Consider the following 15857-nt stretch of genomic DNA (forward strand, 5'->3'; position numbering starts at 1 on the left):
ATGTTTCGGATTCTGTGTCTCCCTCTCTCTCTGCCCCTCTCCCGTGCATGCACTCTCTCTCTCAAAAATAAATAAATATTAAAGCGGCACTCTAGAACTGAATTACAAGTATACCACAGTCCCATTGGTTGGCAATGACTGTTTCACTATATAAACCAGAGGCAATTCCACCAAGGGCAATTCTGCTCCCCCTGGAAAGATCTGGCAATGTCTGGAGACATTTTTGGTTGTCACAACTTGGGATGGCGTATGTGTCTGTGTGCGCGCGCGCGCGCGTGTGTGTGTGTGTGTGTGTGTGTGTGTTGGGGGCACTCCTGGCATTTGGGGGGTGGAGGCCAGTGACGCTGCTAATTATCCTGCAATGCACAGGGCAGTTGCCCAAACAAGGAATTATCAGGCCCCAAATTTCAATGTTTCTTCAATGGTTGAGAAACCCGATTATAAATGCTTGAACATGTCTCCCAAGAAGGATGGTTCAGAATATCCTAAAAGACAAATGGGGAACAAGAACTATGGAAAAGGAGGAAATGTGCTACATTTTCCAGAACTTTCCCTCACTTCAACCCACGCAGGTGATTTAGTGAGTAGGGTTCTCTTCCTTCTTTGCATTAATAGAAAATCCGTTTCTGCAACTTAATACGTGCTGACCAACTTATTGAAAGATTCTGATTTGAGGGAATCCTCAAGTCATTAATGCGATTGGTGCACTCACAGGTCCTATGACATCCAATTCAGAGAGGTTTAGAAACTTCCCCAGAATCACACAGCCAGGATGGGGCAGAGCCAGGACCTAAACAGCTCTCTCTGCCCCCTGCTGCTGTTTTATTATGCTAAGTTGGGTTCCTTAGAAGCAGATCCTGAGATGGGTGTTCTTGTGAGTGGAGAGAGTTCTCCAAGAGAGGCTGTTTCCTTTGCAGAGGAAGCTGGATAAGGAATGGGGGAGAAGCTAAGCAAAGATGTGGTTTCAGGTGACTCTAGTCTCAGCCTGATCCCCCCCCCACCCCCCCCCACCCCCCCGGGGCTCTGGGCTGCGAACTGCACCACAGAGCGTGTCTGCCTTGAGGCAAGCAGGCTGGCCTTCTGTACCCTGCACCTGGTTCTGAGCCACTCGGAGCAGGGGGAGGCTTCTTCCTGAGCACCTTGGGGTGAGGCAGCCACAATCACCCAAGGGCAACCCCCCCCCCTCCCGGGGAGGTCTCAGGTATGAACTGTTTGCAGCAGCTCCCACAGCAACCGGTAAATGAGGTCGGTCGCCAGGAAGGTAAGCAGACCGTCGAGTCACATGGGGGTGAGGGAAGACTGTGTTCTGTGACCGCTAACTTCATCATTCTGTCTTCAAAGCAGACGAACGACTGCTCCCTGGTCTTAGAGAAAAAGGAGACTTAGCACCTGCCAGACATTCTGACTCCCAAACCCCTCGCGTCTCAGGCCATAAGAGCAGGTGACCGGGAGAACATCTGAACTCCTGGCTTCTGCCTGCTCCTACTTTCCCGCAAGAAGCAAAGGCCACCCTGATACCAGCACTGTCCTCCCCAAGGCCTTGCCCTTGGCAAGTGACCCACTCCAGCAAGATGACAGCTCCAGGGTTCAAGGAACGGGGCTGGATGGGGAGCGAGCGGTCCCTACCCAGGCTGGGAGCCACAGGGAGTAGCACCCATGAGTCACAGCGGCATGGCCTGGTGCCCTGTCTGCACAGAAGAATCGGTATTCCCCGGCCCCCAGGCCCCGCCCAGGACAAACAACTGAAAAACATGCTGGAGTCCTTCTAAGTCCTGATCCAGGCTTTGCCCGTGCCTGCGTCCTTGCCTGTGACCTCGCCCAGAACACCCTTCCCCCTGCTCCACCTGGCTACTTCCCACTCCTTCCTCAAGACTTCAAGGGCTTCTTTTTTTGTTTTCTTAATGTTTATTTATTTTTGAGAGAGAGAGGGAGAGAGAGAGACAGAATCCAAAGCAGGCTTCCGGCTCTGAGCTGTCAGCACAGAGCCCAACATGGGGCTCGAACTCACGAACCGCGAGATCGTGACCTGAGCCGAAGTCAGACACTCAACCCACTGAGCCACCCAGGTGTCCCTCCTCCCTCAAGACTTCAAAGGCCTCCGGGACAGCCCCCCTGATGTGCATCATGTATGCACCCTTTCCCAGCCTGGTGCAGCCTGGGCACATCCCCCTACAGTAATAATTACCTACCTGCTTCACCCCTCCTTCTAGAACCATGTTCCTCACTCACACCCCAGTGCAAATCTGAATCCTCTGGGAAGCTTATTAAAAATGCAGGTTTCGGGGCACCTGGGTGTCTCAGTCGGTCAAGAATCTGACTTCTTGATTTCGATTCAGGTCACAACCTCGTGGTTCGTAGGTTTGAGCCCCACATCGGGCTCTGCAGTGACAGTGTGGAGCCTGCTTGGGATTTTCTCTCTCCCTCTCTCTCTGCTCCTCCCCTGCTCTCTCTCTCTCTCTCTCTGTCAATAAATAAACAAACAAACAAAAAAACGCAGGTTTCTACGCCCTATGGCCAGAGTCTGGGCCAAGAAGTCTTGGGAGGGACTCAGATGTGATGATTTTAAGTTTTAAGCCACTAGCAGTGACCGTGAGCATCTGGGGGACAGCAACGGTGTCTCTTTCACCTTCGAACCCCAAGAGGTAGCACAGAAACGCCCCTCACAGCACACACCGAACCAGAGATGCTGACTGAACTGAACCCAACCCAAAAGAAGGAGTGGGGAGAGGGGAGGCTAAAACACGCAGGAGAGACAGATAATTCAAATGCTACTTCTCCACCGACAGTTTTGAAAGACGTCCCCCTCCCTTCCATACTCAGCCCATGCAGTAAAAGCAAACAAAACAAAAAAAACAAAAAACACACATATGCACAAAAATACCTCGGTTCAAACTCTCCCTGCCTAGAGCACAAGCCACGGAATTCACCGCTGTGCACTATCCCGTAAGAAACGCAGATAGGGGTGGACAGGTTTCCAAGGAACCAGAACTCAGCTCTGCGGAAACCTGTGGAAGGACCCCGAGGAGGAAAGATGCAGACAAGGCATGAACGAGGGCTGGGAAACCCATCAGCACGTTCCTGCAGCTGAATCTGCAGTCAGCAGACAATACGTGGATGGTGCTGACATCCGACCACTTAGAACGAAACTCCATTCCGCGCTCATGAACCTATTAGATGAAAAGTCCTCAATTCAGATAACTGCAAATTGCTTTCTGAGCATAATTTCCTATTAGTTCGCTAATCTCTCTATTCAGAACGCCAACAAGACAGCTGATGATAATTCCGGAGGAAGTGGCCATTAAGCCGAGGCAGGAGGAAAGGGGGTTAGACGTTCGCAAGTATCCTGGCTTCCTGGGTGGGGGGGGGGTACCCCAAAATTAATCCGTAAAGTTAGTAACAGTATTAGCTTTCGTTTATGAAGTTCTTATAATGTGCCAGGTACAGACTGAGCATTTTACCTTACGTATTAGCTCACTTCATTTTTGTTTTGTTTATTTGTTTGTATTTTTGTTGTTTTTTTAAACAGTCGAGTGAGGTAGATATTATTTGGACAGGAGAAGAAATGGGGCTCAGAAGTGGTCCCACAGCTATTCGTGGAAGAGTCAGGATTCAAATGCAGGCATGTGTGTCTGACCTACAGCCTGGGTTCCAGTCATGCCTTATCTGTTTGGCTTATCACACAAATATTACTGGAGAGACGATGATGAAGAAGAATCAAGTTTATAGGACTGAGGCCAAGAGATGAAACACGGCACAAAAGCCTGAAAAATAGTGAGCAAAGATCGACCAGTCTGTAAAAACAAAAAACAAAAAAACAAAACCAAAAAAAAAAAAAACAACAAAAGCCCCAAACACAAACCTCATGTGCTGAAATGTCAGGCTGGAAAAGAAAGCGTGATGTTGGCAAACTACCACTTTTTTGTAGAGCAGTGGTCCCAGGACCAGCAGCATCAGCTGCACCAGGGAACTTACCGAAATGCAAATCCTGGGGCTCCACCCCAGACCTGCTGCATCGGAGACTCTGGGGCGGGCCCGGGAATCTGTGTTTTAACACACCCTCTAGGGGATTCTGATGCACACCCGAGTTTGAGACCCGTTATCTAGACAAAGGAAATCAGCTCTAACAGGGAATTTGGAGATCACTCAGAGGAGTGCTTCTCAGACCTTAATGTGTACAAGAATCACAGGACAGTCTTAAACTGCAGAGTCTGGTGCAGCAGGTCTGGGCACGGTCTGAGAGTCTGCCTTTCTAAACAGCCCCCAGGTGCTGCTGCTGCTGGCCCAGGGACCACTGTAGAGTCACCAGGGTCCACTCCAATCCTTTTCACCCAGGGAGTTTCCAGCAACAACAGAACCAACATCGCTTTAGGTTTAAAAAACAAACAACAACAACAACGAAAAGAACAAGCAGACTAAAAAAGTCATTGCCTTCAGGGCAGATTCAAATCCATGGCTCTGGAATGCTTCCGGAGCACAGGAAATGTCCAGTGCCACAGATCACTGCTTTTCCAAAGTTCCGGTTCAAGTATAAAGTCTTCCCTGAGCACTTTATTTTTTTTTTTTTTTAATTTTTTTTTTTCAACGTTTATTTATTTTTGGGACAGAGAGAGACAGAGCATGAACGGGGGAGGGGCAGCGAGAGAGGGAGACACAGAATCGGAAACAGGCTCCAGGCTCCGAGGCATCAGCCCAGAGCCTGACGCGGGGCTCGAACTCACGGACCGCGAGATCGTGACCTGGCTGAAGTCGGATGCTTAACCGACTGCGCCACCCAGGCGCCCCTTCCCTGAGCACTTTAATTAAAATCTTAGCCCTAAGCCCGGCCCTTCCTCTCTTCCTTCACGGCTTCCTTCTTCTCTTTACTTTCTGGCACCCTCTGCACAGATGATCTGTTTTACTGGCTTGCTTACTGTCCCTCCCCTCCCCTAGCACGTAAGGTCCAGGAGGGCAGGGGTTTTGTGCGTTTTATTCACTGTGATCTCCCTGCTGCCTAGAAGAGCTCCTGGCACATTTATGGAGTAGCTGCTCATAAACAGCTGAGTAAACGAACAAGCAGTTCTGCCCATTTTTTTCTAAAAAGCTGCCTCCCCATTCTCCGTGCCCCCTCTGTGCAATGCCATCTGTCACTCTCTTTATGCATGCACTTCAGTCCCCCCGAAATCCATTTCTCTGTAGGTGCGTCTTTCCCTAAACCCCTTGACGACGGCGTCTGTGCGTTTCCCGTTTCTGTCCCCCATCCAACCCTTCTGTCAGCCCATCAGTGTGTCCCAAATTTTGCCCATCTTCAAAACCACGTAAAAACTGCAGGATTTGGTTCATGGAAGAGTGAATCCAAACTTCAGCTGGTGACAGCAGTAAAAATAAAGCCAGCTCATAATTACGTACTAGAGATAGCTCTAAGCTCTGTTGTAGTTAACACAAGTACAAAATTGTTGTCGTTACACAAGTGTCAAAAAAAAAAACACCGGAAGCATGTCGGAACTTCATAGCAACTCCGGACTCTGCTTTCACTGCTCTGACAGCTTTTCTGAGAGCTGAGCAAAGTGGTGAGATCGACGGTAAAATCCAGACATGGCTGGAATGCTGCCTCTTATCTAGCCGTCTCTGCGCAAGGTGGAGTGAGGAAGAACATTCTCTGACGAAACACCGTAATCGAGGGCAAGAACATTCCACTGGCTCCTTCCAGTAGCTCTATTGAGGGCACCAGCGTCAACCCACTTTGCAGATCAGAAAACTGAGTCGCGAGAGGACAACAAGCCTCTCGCTCAGGCTCATACAGAGAATGCAGCAATTGAGCTGGGGCTCAAACTCAGGTCTGGCTGCTTCCGAAGCCTGTGCTTCTCCCCCCGGCCCCCCCCCCCCGCCACCGCCGCCACCCCTTCCCCAGAGGCCTCCCCCAACCCTTGGCAGGGTCTGAGTCTTTGTTCATTACTTCTGGAACAGAGAACAGGAGCAAAGGCCACCTCAGAGTTCCGCCTCTAGGGCTGAAAATTAAATGGCTCAGGAGGTGTTCAGCCTCACTGACTCCTGGCTGCGTCCCTGTCACCTAATTACCTGACTTCAAAGCCTCCACTCCGCAGGTGTGAGGATGTGAGGGCTGCCGCTTCCCCTCAGAACACGGTGTGACTACGCATGGATGAGACAGCCCCCCCCCCCACCCCCACGCCGTCCCGAGCAGCTGGGGTATGGGACGCATCAGACAGCCTTCAAGTTGGACCCCACCGCCTGGCCTTGGAGTCAGAAAGCCCAGAGGCCACCATTCTGAGGGCTCACCTGAGAACCAGGGTCTAAGGAAGACCAAGGTGGGGACGTGGGCCTCCAGATGGTAATAGTCTCCCCACCTCGCCTTATGCCGCTGCTGCTGTCCCGTCCCCCCTCCCTCAAGGGACAGGATGTTGGGGGGCCTGAAGGAGCCCGAATGGGAGTTCCCAGCCTGGGCTGGACAAGGACAGAGGGACTCCTACATTCTCTGAAACTAAATGGCTCCTATAAAGCAGACGGAAAGATGCACCGAATATTACTGACAATTTTCTAGGGATTGGACCAGGGAGGTATTTCACACAGGCTTAGGGAGAGAGAGAGGGAGGCCAGGCAAAAAGGCACTTGTGACCTCTGACAGAGGACAGAGCTCAGAGGCTGGCACCGTGCTATGTCCTTTCGTGATTTACTGAATGCTTAACACCGGATCGGCCAGGTGTGACGATTATTCCTTTCGTGCAGATAAAGCGCGCGCACATACACACAGGCAGGAACAGAAAGGTGAGGTGAACTGCCCAAGGTCACACAGCAAGAGCATCACAGAGCCGGGATTTGAACCTATCTTACTCTGACTCCAGAGCCCATACTGGACATCAGCTTTATTCTGTCACCTCCCTGCCTTTTGCCAGCTGTGACCTGGAATGCGTGTGTGGAGTAGGGGAGGGTTGTGAGAGCTCGAGAGCGACATGATGCCACAGAAGGAAGGGGAGTTAGGGGGTCGGGGCCGTGTGCCCGCAGGCAGGTGACTTCCCCTTGCCGAGACTCAGCGTTCACATCTGTAAAATGGGGAGCATCAGAACACCGCCCAACCACCGGCCCCACCCCCGCCCCAACAATGCAGAGGAGAAAAAATAAAGAGGAAAAGGACTTCACAAACTCTAACTCAGGAACTGGTAAACTAACTACAGCTGAGAGCCAAAGCCAGCCGGCTGCACAGCTATGGAAATAAGGTTTTACTGGAACAAATACATTGGTCACACCCGTTTGTTTACATATGGTCTCCGGTTGATTTTGAGCTACAAGGCCTGGCTGAGTGGCTGTAACAGAGACCCCCGGGTCCACCAACTCTAAAATATTTACTATCCGGTCACCTAGAGAAAAAAACTGTGCCAACCCCTCATGTTAAATGCTGTGAATATGCAGAGTACCGCCGTGGCTCCACACACCCCGGTAAACATCTCCAGCACCATCCGTCAGCTCTGGTTTTCATTCACAATTGTGCTGCTTGACCCCTTGCCCAAAGGCAGAGGTTCATTTAGGACGCGGTTCTGAAACATAGGGCAAGCGATTCTCCCGAAAGCTAGGAAACCAAGCTTCCGCAAGCTAGTTCAAAGGCTAGCATGGCTCTAGCTGACGTCAGGCACCCTGAAAACACTTCCTGGTGCAGCCACTTACTTGCAATTTTTACACTTGAGGCCAAAAAGCATTCCTTTTCCACAGACTGTGCACGTCTGAGACATCCAGTACTTGGTGGAAAACCTGTGGAAAAGAGACAGAAAACGTTCAGGGCCAAGGTGACGGTGACCCCCAGCTGTCTCTCAGGATGAACCACGTGAAGGGTGAGTGCACAGGCCCCGGGGTCCAGCCTGGCTTCCTCCGAGGAGCGTGACTTCATCAGCTTGTTTGGGCCGCTGGAGCCTCAGTCTCCCGCTCTGTAAAGTGGGGATGGTAAGCAGGACCGGCCTCACAGGTGCTGGGAGGACGAAACGGGTTATGCACGTCGAGGGGCTTCACAGTGCCTGGCATGTCGTCAGTGCTCACTCGATTGGGCTGGGACTCTCCTGTCCCCTGGACATTCATGACAATCCTGCGTTCGTTCAACAGGTATTGCCCAGTGGTCTGCTATATGCCAAGTTCAGTTCTGGGACAGAGTGACGGGTGGGGGGCTAGAACTGTCCTCAGAGGAACACAAGGCGAGGTGGAGCCTCCTGGGAGGCTGGCAGACCTGTGCCCCCTCTCTGCCAATCAAACCATCTGGGGAGCTTTGCCGGGGGCCTCCCCCTCCCCCCTCAAAGAGCCGAGGCCTCAAACCTGAGTAGCAGAAGAGTCTCTAAAGTGAAAACTCTTTTCAGACCGTCGGCTCATCTTCTCCCCCCCCCCCCCCCCCCACCACTTGTTGCCAACAGAAGGCAGTTTGGATGCCTCTGATACACAGCTGCCAGCCAGGAACAGAGGTGCATACGATTAACTTCCAGGGGCTCCTGCGGCCGCTGGGGCGCTTTCTTCCCCCAAAAGATACCAGGCAGTGGCCGGGCTGCCCGAGAAAAGTATTGCAGGTTGCCGGGTCAGAGTTAATTTTCATTTTCAATTTTTGCCACTTTCAGCAGGAGTTGTAGCTAATCTCCACTGCCTCCGAGTGTCAAAATGAAAATCAGAAGTGATTATGTAACTTGGTGCTTGAGAATTTTGAGGGCAAGGTTGCAGCCCTCTGCTGCACCAACTTGCTTGATTTGGGTCAGTCACTCTCCAAGCCGAATGAGGCGCAGCTCAAAGCCTCCGTATGGAGGCAAATAGCAACATTCTGAACGGAGACTCTTGTGCCTAAGAAGACTCCCTCTCCAGTTCTGGACTGGGGGTTGGTTAAGCCTTTTTCTGCCCCTTCCACGGGGCCAGTGAGTTTGGCAGGGTCTACTTTATGGGATTTGGCAGCTCTTAGGAATGGTGACTGGGCTTGTGGTCCACCCCCCTGGCCAGCAGTGTGGGGATAGAGGGGAGGCGGCGTGAGCTTTGTAGCCGGGAGTTCTCTTTCCTCTCCAGTCCTCTCCCATCTCTGGGACCAGCTCTCTCTCTCTCTCTCTCTCTCTGAGCTCTGCCTGAGGTGACTTTGAGGACAGTGGATGGAATGGGATTTCAATTTCATTTCTTCACCAAGGCTGGGGTGAGTCTAGGTCTCCCCTCCTGGCATGGGGCCCGGGGTCACACCAAAGAGTAACAGGGCATCCCCGGTCCTGGCTCCACTAAGAAGACATACCTGATGCCCAAGACCATCATCCTTCCTCTGAGAATCGGCATTCGAATATGAGGTACCACCAGATCTAAATTGCTAAAGCTGGGGGATGGGGCTGCGCCACCAGGGCAAGATGGAGCTAGGGGCAGGGTCAATCCAGAGATGAAGCTTCGTCAGGGGGTGTGGCCAATCCGGAGGTGGAGCTGATCAGGAGTGAAGCCAATCCAGAGGGGGAGCTGAGTCAGGGGTGAGGCCAATTCAGGGGTGGAGCTGAGCCAGGGGTGTGGCCAACCCAGGATGGAGCTGAACCAGAAGTGGGGTCAATCCAGGTGCGGAGCTGAGCCGGGGCGTGGCCGATCCAGGGACGGGGCTGAGCCAGGGGCGTGGCCTACCCAGGTGCGGGGCTGAACCAGGGGCGTGGCCGATCCAGAGGCGGGGCTGAGCCAGGGGCGTGACCGATCCAGGGGCGGAGCTGAGCCAGGGGTGGGACCGATCCAAGGGTAGAACTGAGCCCGGGATATTGGGAAGCACACAAAAAAGGCCCTTCTTTTTGATGCCTTTCTCTCTGCGGCTCACGGCCCGACCACGGACGCGTCTATCACGTATTTCTCACTGCTTCCTCCATCGTTTTCTCATTTGGGTCTTAACAACTATTCTGTCAACATATTTCTTTGAAAACCTGTTGACAAGATGCCATTCCGGGAGACAGTGTGCTCATTCCTACCTCGGTCCCACCCGCCCATGGCGATATGTCTGCCCCTGGTACCGTCCTCCCCCACCCCCCACCTTATAGCCCCAATGCCACACACTGTCATGGTCTGTTAAGCATCTAGCCCTCGACTGCACCGCGAGCTCCCCAAGGGCTCCCGACGCCTTGCGCAGTGCTGAAACCAAGGCACGTAAATTCTCTACAAATACTAGTGCAAAGAATCCATGAATGAGTGAACGGGTCCCTCGGCTAGTTCCCAGATGCCTCTGGGTACATAGAAAGAAAACTCTGAGCAGCAGTGCCCAAAGAATACAGAGTGCCGAGGTCAATTAGCTTGTAGACCCATCCCTCAATCGTGCAGGGCCTCAGTTTCCCTATCTGTCAAATGGATATGATCACACTTGTGCTACTTACCCCAATGAGTTTGTGAAGAGACTGTGAGGGTAATGACATAAAACGTAGAAAGTTAAATCTGGAAAGTCAAAGAACTGCTTAGAAGGGATGTCTAGTAGATACAAGTGTCCTTCCTGATAGGACAGGTGTACCCCTGGTGAGGTTATTCCACGGACCCAACAGGGCTGGAGCTCTGGGCTGACCTACAGCTCACCAGAGAGTATCTCTGAGTTCAGAATTCAATCTTGTCTTCTGGGTGGGGAGACCCAAAATTAGGCTGTACAACATTTCTCTTGACAATGATACTGTTTACCGAGTGGTTATTATGAGCCCTTTGCTTAGCACTTTACATATATTATGTCATTGATCCTTATGACAGCCTAAGGGTAGGCAGAATTATCTGATGAGAAAACCGAGCCTCAGAGAGGTTAAGTAACTTCCTTCTGGTTGCAAAGCTCTATTAGCCAGGATGCGAACACAGGACAGTCTGACTCCAAATCCCTGGTTTTTAACCATTATGTGCTGGTTTTATAAGGGCCAGGTTAATAAGAAGCCGACATCTCAGTCCCCAGGGGGCACACTGAGGTCTCGCTTGGCAGAGGAGAGAGAGGCATGATGACATAGGAACTGAAGCAAAATATCTGCCTGGCCTTCCCCCACTCTGGGGGCCAGATATCTACCGGAGGTGGGTACCGGTGCCCACAAGAATCCAGCCTACCTGTGCTTAATGGAGTTGCCGAGGTCTCTACGAGGGATCTGCGGGGACCAGCGCGGCACGGACAGTGTGTCTGCAGGGAGAGAAGAGAGGAGAAGAGCCTGTTACACAGAGGATCAGAGTGGGGTGGGCTCCGGCCAAGCCCGAGAAGGAAGAGGGAGGCTCTCCAGCTTCAGGAAGGACAGCGACCTATCACCATCACTTGCTAAACCAAAGCCAAATGGAACACTGGTTTAACACGTGTCACCTTGACTTCAGCAAGGTCCCCTGGGCAGGGCAACCAGGGAATGCCTTGAAAGAAATCAGCTGTGGAAAGAATAAAAATGAGCTCTGCTTCCATTTACAGAGTGCTTAGATTGTGCCAGGCATGTGTTAAGTGACTCACAGGCTTTAGTTCGTTACATCCTCAAAACCACCCCAAAGACAGGGGGTTGTTAGCATCCCCACCTTACAGACAATGAAACCGAGGCTTGGAGAAAGGACGTCATTTGTGCAAGATCATACACCTTGGAGGCTGCACAGCAATGCGAGTCCAGATTTAAGGGACTCTAGATCATATGCCCTTGTGTGCAAAGTTCCAATGCAGTAGATTTCCAAATGCCAGGCATGCACATCCCACTTTCCCAGTCTTGTCGTGTCCCGTCCAGCCACAAAATTATTTTATTACTATTTTAAGTTAGCTCTTTTTGTTTAAACACACTTATGTTAAAAGCACACTCTATATAGAAAACTAGTATCACTTGCTGTATATTGTCAGTAACTATTTAAAACATGTCCAAACACGTACCATCTAAATAAACTCCTGTTAAAATAGGTAGATGGATTGATGAGGAGTGGATGGAAGAGGGGGTGGATGGACACATGGATGAATAGAGGGGTTGGTAAGTGAGTGGATGGATGAATGGTTGGATATGTGGGTGGATGGTCAGATGAGTGGGTAGATGGACAGATGGGTAGGTGGGTGGTTGGCTAAATGAATGGCTGGCTGGCTGGCTGAGTATCTGGATAGCTGGGTGGATGAACGGTCGGACAGGTAGGTGGACAGACAGATGAGTGTGTAGATGGACAGGTGGGTAGATGGGTGGATAGAATAGTCAGTGGGTGGGTGGGTGGATGGATGGATGGATGGATGGATGGATGGATGGATAGGTAGGTGGGTAGATGGATAGATGGATGGGTAGGTGGGTGCGTGGATGGATGGATGGATGGATAGATAGGTAGGTGGGTAGATGTATGTATGTATGTATGTATGTATGTATGTATGTATGTATGGATAGGTAGGTGGGTAGATGGATGGATGGATGGGTAGGTGGGTGGGTGGATGGATGGATGGATGGATGGATAGGTAGGTGGGTAGATGGATGGATGGATGGATAAGTGGATGGATGGATGGATGGATGGATGGATGGATGGATGGGTAGGTGGGTGGGTGGATGGATGGATGGATGGATGGATAGATAGGTAGGTGGGTAGATGTATGTATGTATGTATGTACGTATGTATGTATGTATGGATAGGTAGGTGGGTAGATGTATGTATGTATGTATGTATGTATGTATGTATGTATGGATAGGTAGGTGGGTAGATATATGTATGTATGGATGGATGGATGGATGGATGGATGGATAGGTAGGTGGGTAGATGGATGGATGGATGGATGAATAGATGGATGGATGGATGGATAGGTAGATGTATGTATGTATGTATGGATGGATGGATGGATGGATGGATGGATGGATAGGTAGGTGGGTGGATGGATGGATGGATGGATAGATAAATGAATGGATAGATAGGCTGATGGATGAATGGGAATGAGGAAGAAACAATAAATCATACAGACTTCAGACTGGGTGCTTGCCCTCATCTGGTCTTCCCTTTCATGCTTTAGGTGAAATCCCAGCGACCTCTATTATCCCCTCACCTCTGACTATGTTCTGAGACTTCTTTCGCAGATGCTGAGCACCAGCCCCCACCTTGACTCCATGACCCGGCTGCCCTGGCATCCCTCCTCCCAGACCTCAAAGGCCCCAGGACGGTGTGAAACAAAGCAGAAATGAAGCAATTCTGCCCGTGGAATCTTCGCCAGCTAGGAAGACAGGGAACGAACGGCTGACCCACACACCAGCTCTCATTTCTCAGGCCAGATAGATGGAGCCCACTTCTTATTTTCAGAGCTGCAAACACACACCTCATTTTTCACAGCGATTGCTATGGAGCGGTGTGCTCGCTGGGAGCCCGGCATGTCTGAACCGATCAGGGAGCATTTAACCCCAACCCACTCACTCCCCTCCTCTGTCTAATGACACTGCCCACAGTCCTCTGAAAGCTGTTCCCAGAAACCCCGATTCCACCCTTGTGAAACTGGGACCATTTCTAGGAGAGCTGGTGATTTTCCAAGCCCAAAGGGCAGAGAAAACCCACGAGAGAGACAGCATGATAGATCAATCAGCATCATCGCCAGTGGAATCTCCTCTAGATGGGCTAACCATTAAATGTCACCAAGTCCGAGCCATTTGACCATTTGTTTCAATTTCTGAGGGAAACAAAAAAGACAAGAAAGAAAAATGAATTTTAAAAAAGAGCGAAAGAGAGCTTTCTTTCCATTGCCACCTCCTCTGGAGACCTCATTCTGATATGGAAAGACAGACGCTCCTTGCTAACTCTCTAAAATGCATTCTCCTGCACCGGGGCAGGTACAGATGGGACAGCTGTGCTGAAGAGAGAGTGGTAGTGTGCACAGATACCCAGCCTCCTCGTGGGGAGTCTAGAAAACTAGGAGTGCCAAATGGGCTTCATCTCATGGGACATTGGTAGTGGCTGTCTAGAAAACCGTGTTAAGAAAGATCCTGAGGCCCAGTAGGAAAGAACACCATGATTGATTAGCAATGTCTGCCATGGGTGCAGAATAAGGGAGCACCAAGGAGTCTCTGTATCTGCCTCTCCCACAAGGACAGGGACCACACCTTCACCTCTGCATCACAGAGCCAAAGTAAATACTTCAGATGTGTTTGCTGAGTTCAAGAGTATTATAACGAAGTGCTGAGTTAGCTGATCGCTCAATATACATCAGGCATTATGCTGTGCAGTTTATCCCTGGAAACCACGCCCCTGTGCAGCCAGTGTTCACGTTATTCCCTACAAGGAAGACACAAGGGCTCGGAGAAATGCAGTGACTTTGCTAAAGGTCGCACAGCTCAGTACCAGCAGAACCTCAAGGAGTAATTCTGTAATGGCTCCTAAGTCCTCCAAAGGCCCTACACCAGTGTCCTCCACTAAGGTGACTTCTGCCCCGCCCAGGGGACAAGTGGCAATATCTGGAAATAATTCTGGCTGTCACACTGGGGTTGGGAGGTGCTACTGACATCCAGTGGATAGCAGCCAGGGATGCTGCTCAACATCCTGCAACGTACAAGCCAGTCCCTACACCAAAGAATCAACCAGCCCCAAGTGTTGCAAATGCCAAGGTTGAGAATCCCTGATCTGGATGTCTTCCACAACTCTAGCCACCTCGCGCCCCCCCCCACCCCTGCCCCAAAAGAAACCAAAACGGTACTTCTGAGGCTCAAGTCTGCAGAGAACAAATCCTCTTTTATTAGAAGCACATCTCACTTTTAGATTCATATCCCAGTTAGGCTGTTATTCTCAATTATAGCACCTTCTCAAGAAGTAGAAGTAATTAAGTTTAGTTGTTTGGTTTCATTTCCCAGTATCTGATGGAAGGGGTGAATTCTGTCAATTACATTACGCAGCTACAGCATCATTAGTCTCAAGCAATAATAATCTCCGTGTGGTTTCGTCCGTGGGTGTGCAGATGTGAACTTTGAGATCCCCTCTTTCCTTTCTTCGTGTGGATTTCATTAAACTTGCCAACTCAAGCCTTAAAGCAAAGAGAAACTGTTTAAAGGGAAGGGGGGGGGAGAAATCTATGAAAATCCAGGCCTTATCATAACAGAGAAGGCAAACAGCATTTACAGCAATTAAACTGATACAGAAACTTCTGTTTAACAATCAAAGCGCCTATTAAGATGTCTCCATAGCTGAACAAAGCTTCTTTTCTACTCTAATTTTCTGATAACAAGCCATGCAGACGTGGAGGCAGAATTGTGTGCCTTCAGTCCCAGGGGTAGAATAATAGAAATGTCTTCTCAGATGTTTCCATTTCTAGCGTACAGAATGGGAGTATCGCAGGGAAGGAGGGTTCTTCTCTCCTACAAGTACCTGTCTACGCTCTCTCAGAAGTTCCTCCATACAGAAAGGGGATAAACCAGGAGCCCTAGTCTTTGAAACCCCCTCAGGAGCCAGACGGACATACAGAAGCCTCGACACAAGGAACCGACATGAATGAAGCATTCGCATTATGAAGAGCTTTAAAATGAGACACTCGGGCTCTGACCTGGTGGGAAGGAACTCAGGCTAACAGAAGAGCCAGGTGTTCAAAAAACATCCATAAACATTTAACAGGTAGAGATCGAGCCCCACGTCGGGCTCTGTGCTGACAGTGCGGAGCCAGCTTGGGATTCTCTCTCCCCCTCTCTCTCTGCCTCTTCCCTGCTCGCACTCCCCCTCTCTCAAAATAAATACATTAAAAACTTTAAAAAGAAACAAAAAGAACTTAAAACCATTTAACAGGTAAAAACAGGTGATGATATAGCAAAGCAGGAGGAGGAGAAAAACATGCTGGAGACGAAGACGAAGAAGAAAAGAAATAAGAAAAAGAAAAATAAGTATGCTATTTGTTGGGCATTATCGTATGCCAAGCACTATTGTCAAATAATCCCTTGACATATATTATCTCATGTAATCCATCTACTACGATATATGGCGCGCAAGAATGC

The 15857-nt window shown here is 50.3% G+C and overlaps 1 protein-coding gene and 1 long non-coding RNA gene across 4 annotated transcripts in view; one reads left to right on the forward strand and one right to left on the reverse strand.

The window, feature by feature from the left end:
• Positions 1 to 15857, reverse strand: part of KSR2 (kinase suppressor of ras 2) — a 442708-nt gene that overhangs the window by 112058 nt on the left and 314793 nt on the right. For all 3 annotated transcript variants that reach the window (XM_045459434.1, XM_045459431.1, XM_045459432.1), the window contains exons 6-7: positions 11026 to 11095; positions 7654 to 7737 (exon numbers count right to left, since the gene is read on the reverse strand). In XM_045459434.1, the coding sequence (XP_045315390.1) occupies positions 7654 to 7737; positions 11026 to 11095 (154 nt within the window). The remainder of the gene's footprint in view (positions 1 to 7653; positions 7738 to 11025; positions 11096 to 15857) is intronic.
• On the forward strand, positions 7704 to 14897 carry LOC123588448. Its single transcript, XR_006707849.1, has 2 exons — positions 7704 to 7817; positions 12975 to 14897. It is a non-coding gene; the product is annotated as an uncharacterized LOC123588448 (long non-coding RNA).

This window comes from Leopardus geoffroyi, chromosome D3, assembly GCF_018350155.1.
Source record: "Leopardus geoffroyi isolate Oge1 chromosome D3, O.geoffroyi_Oge1_pat1.0, whole genome shotgun sequence".
NCBI lineage: Eukaryota > Metazoa > Chordata > Mammalia > Carnivora > Felidae > Leopardus > Leopardus geoffroyi.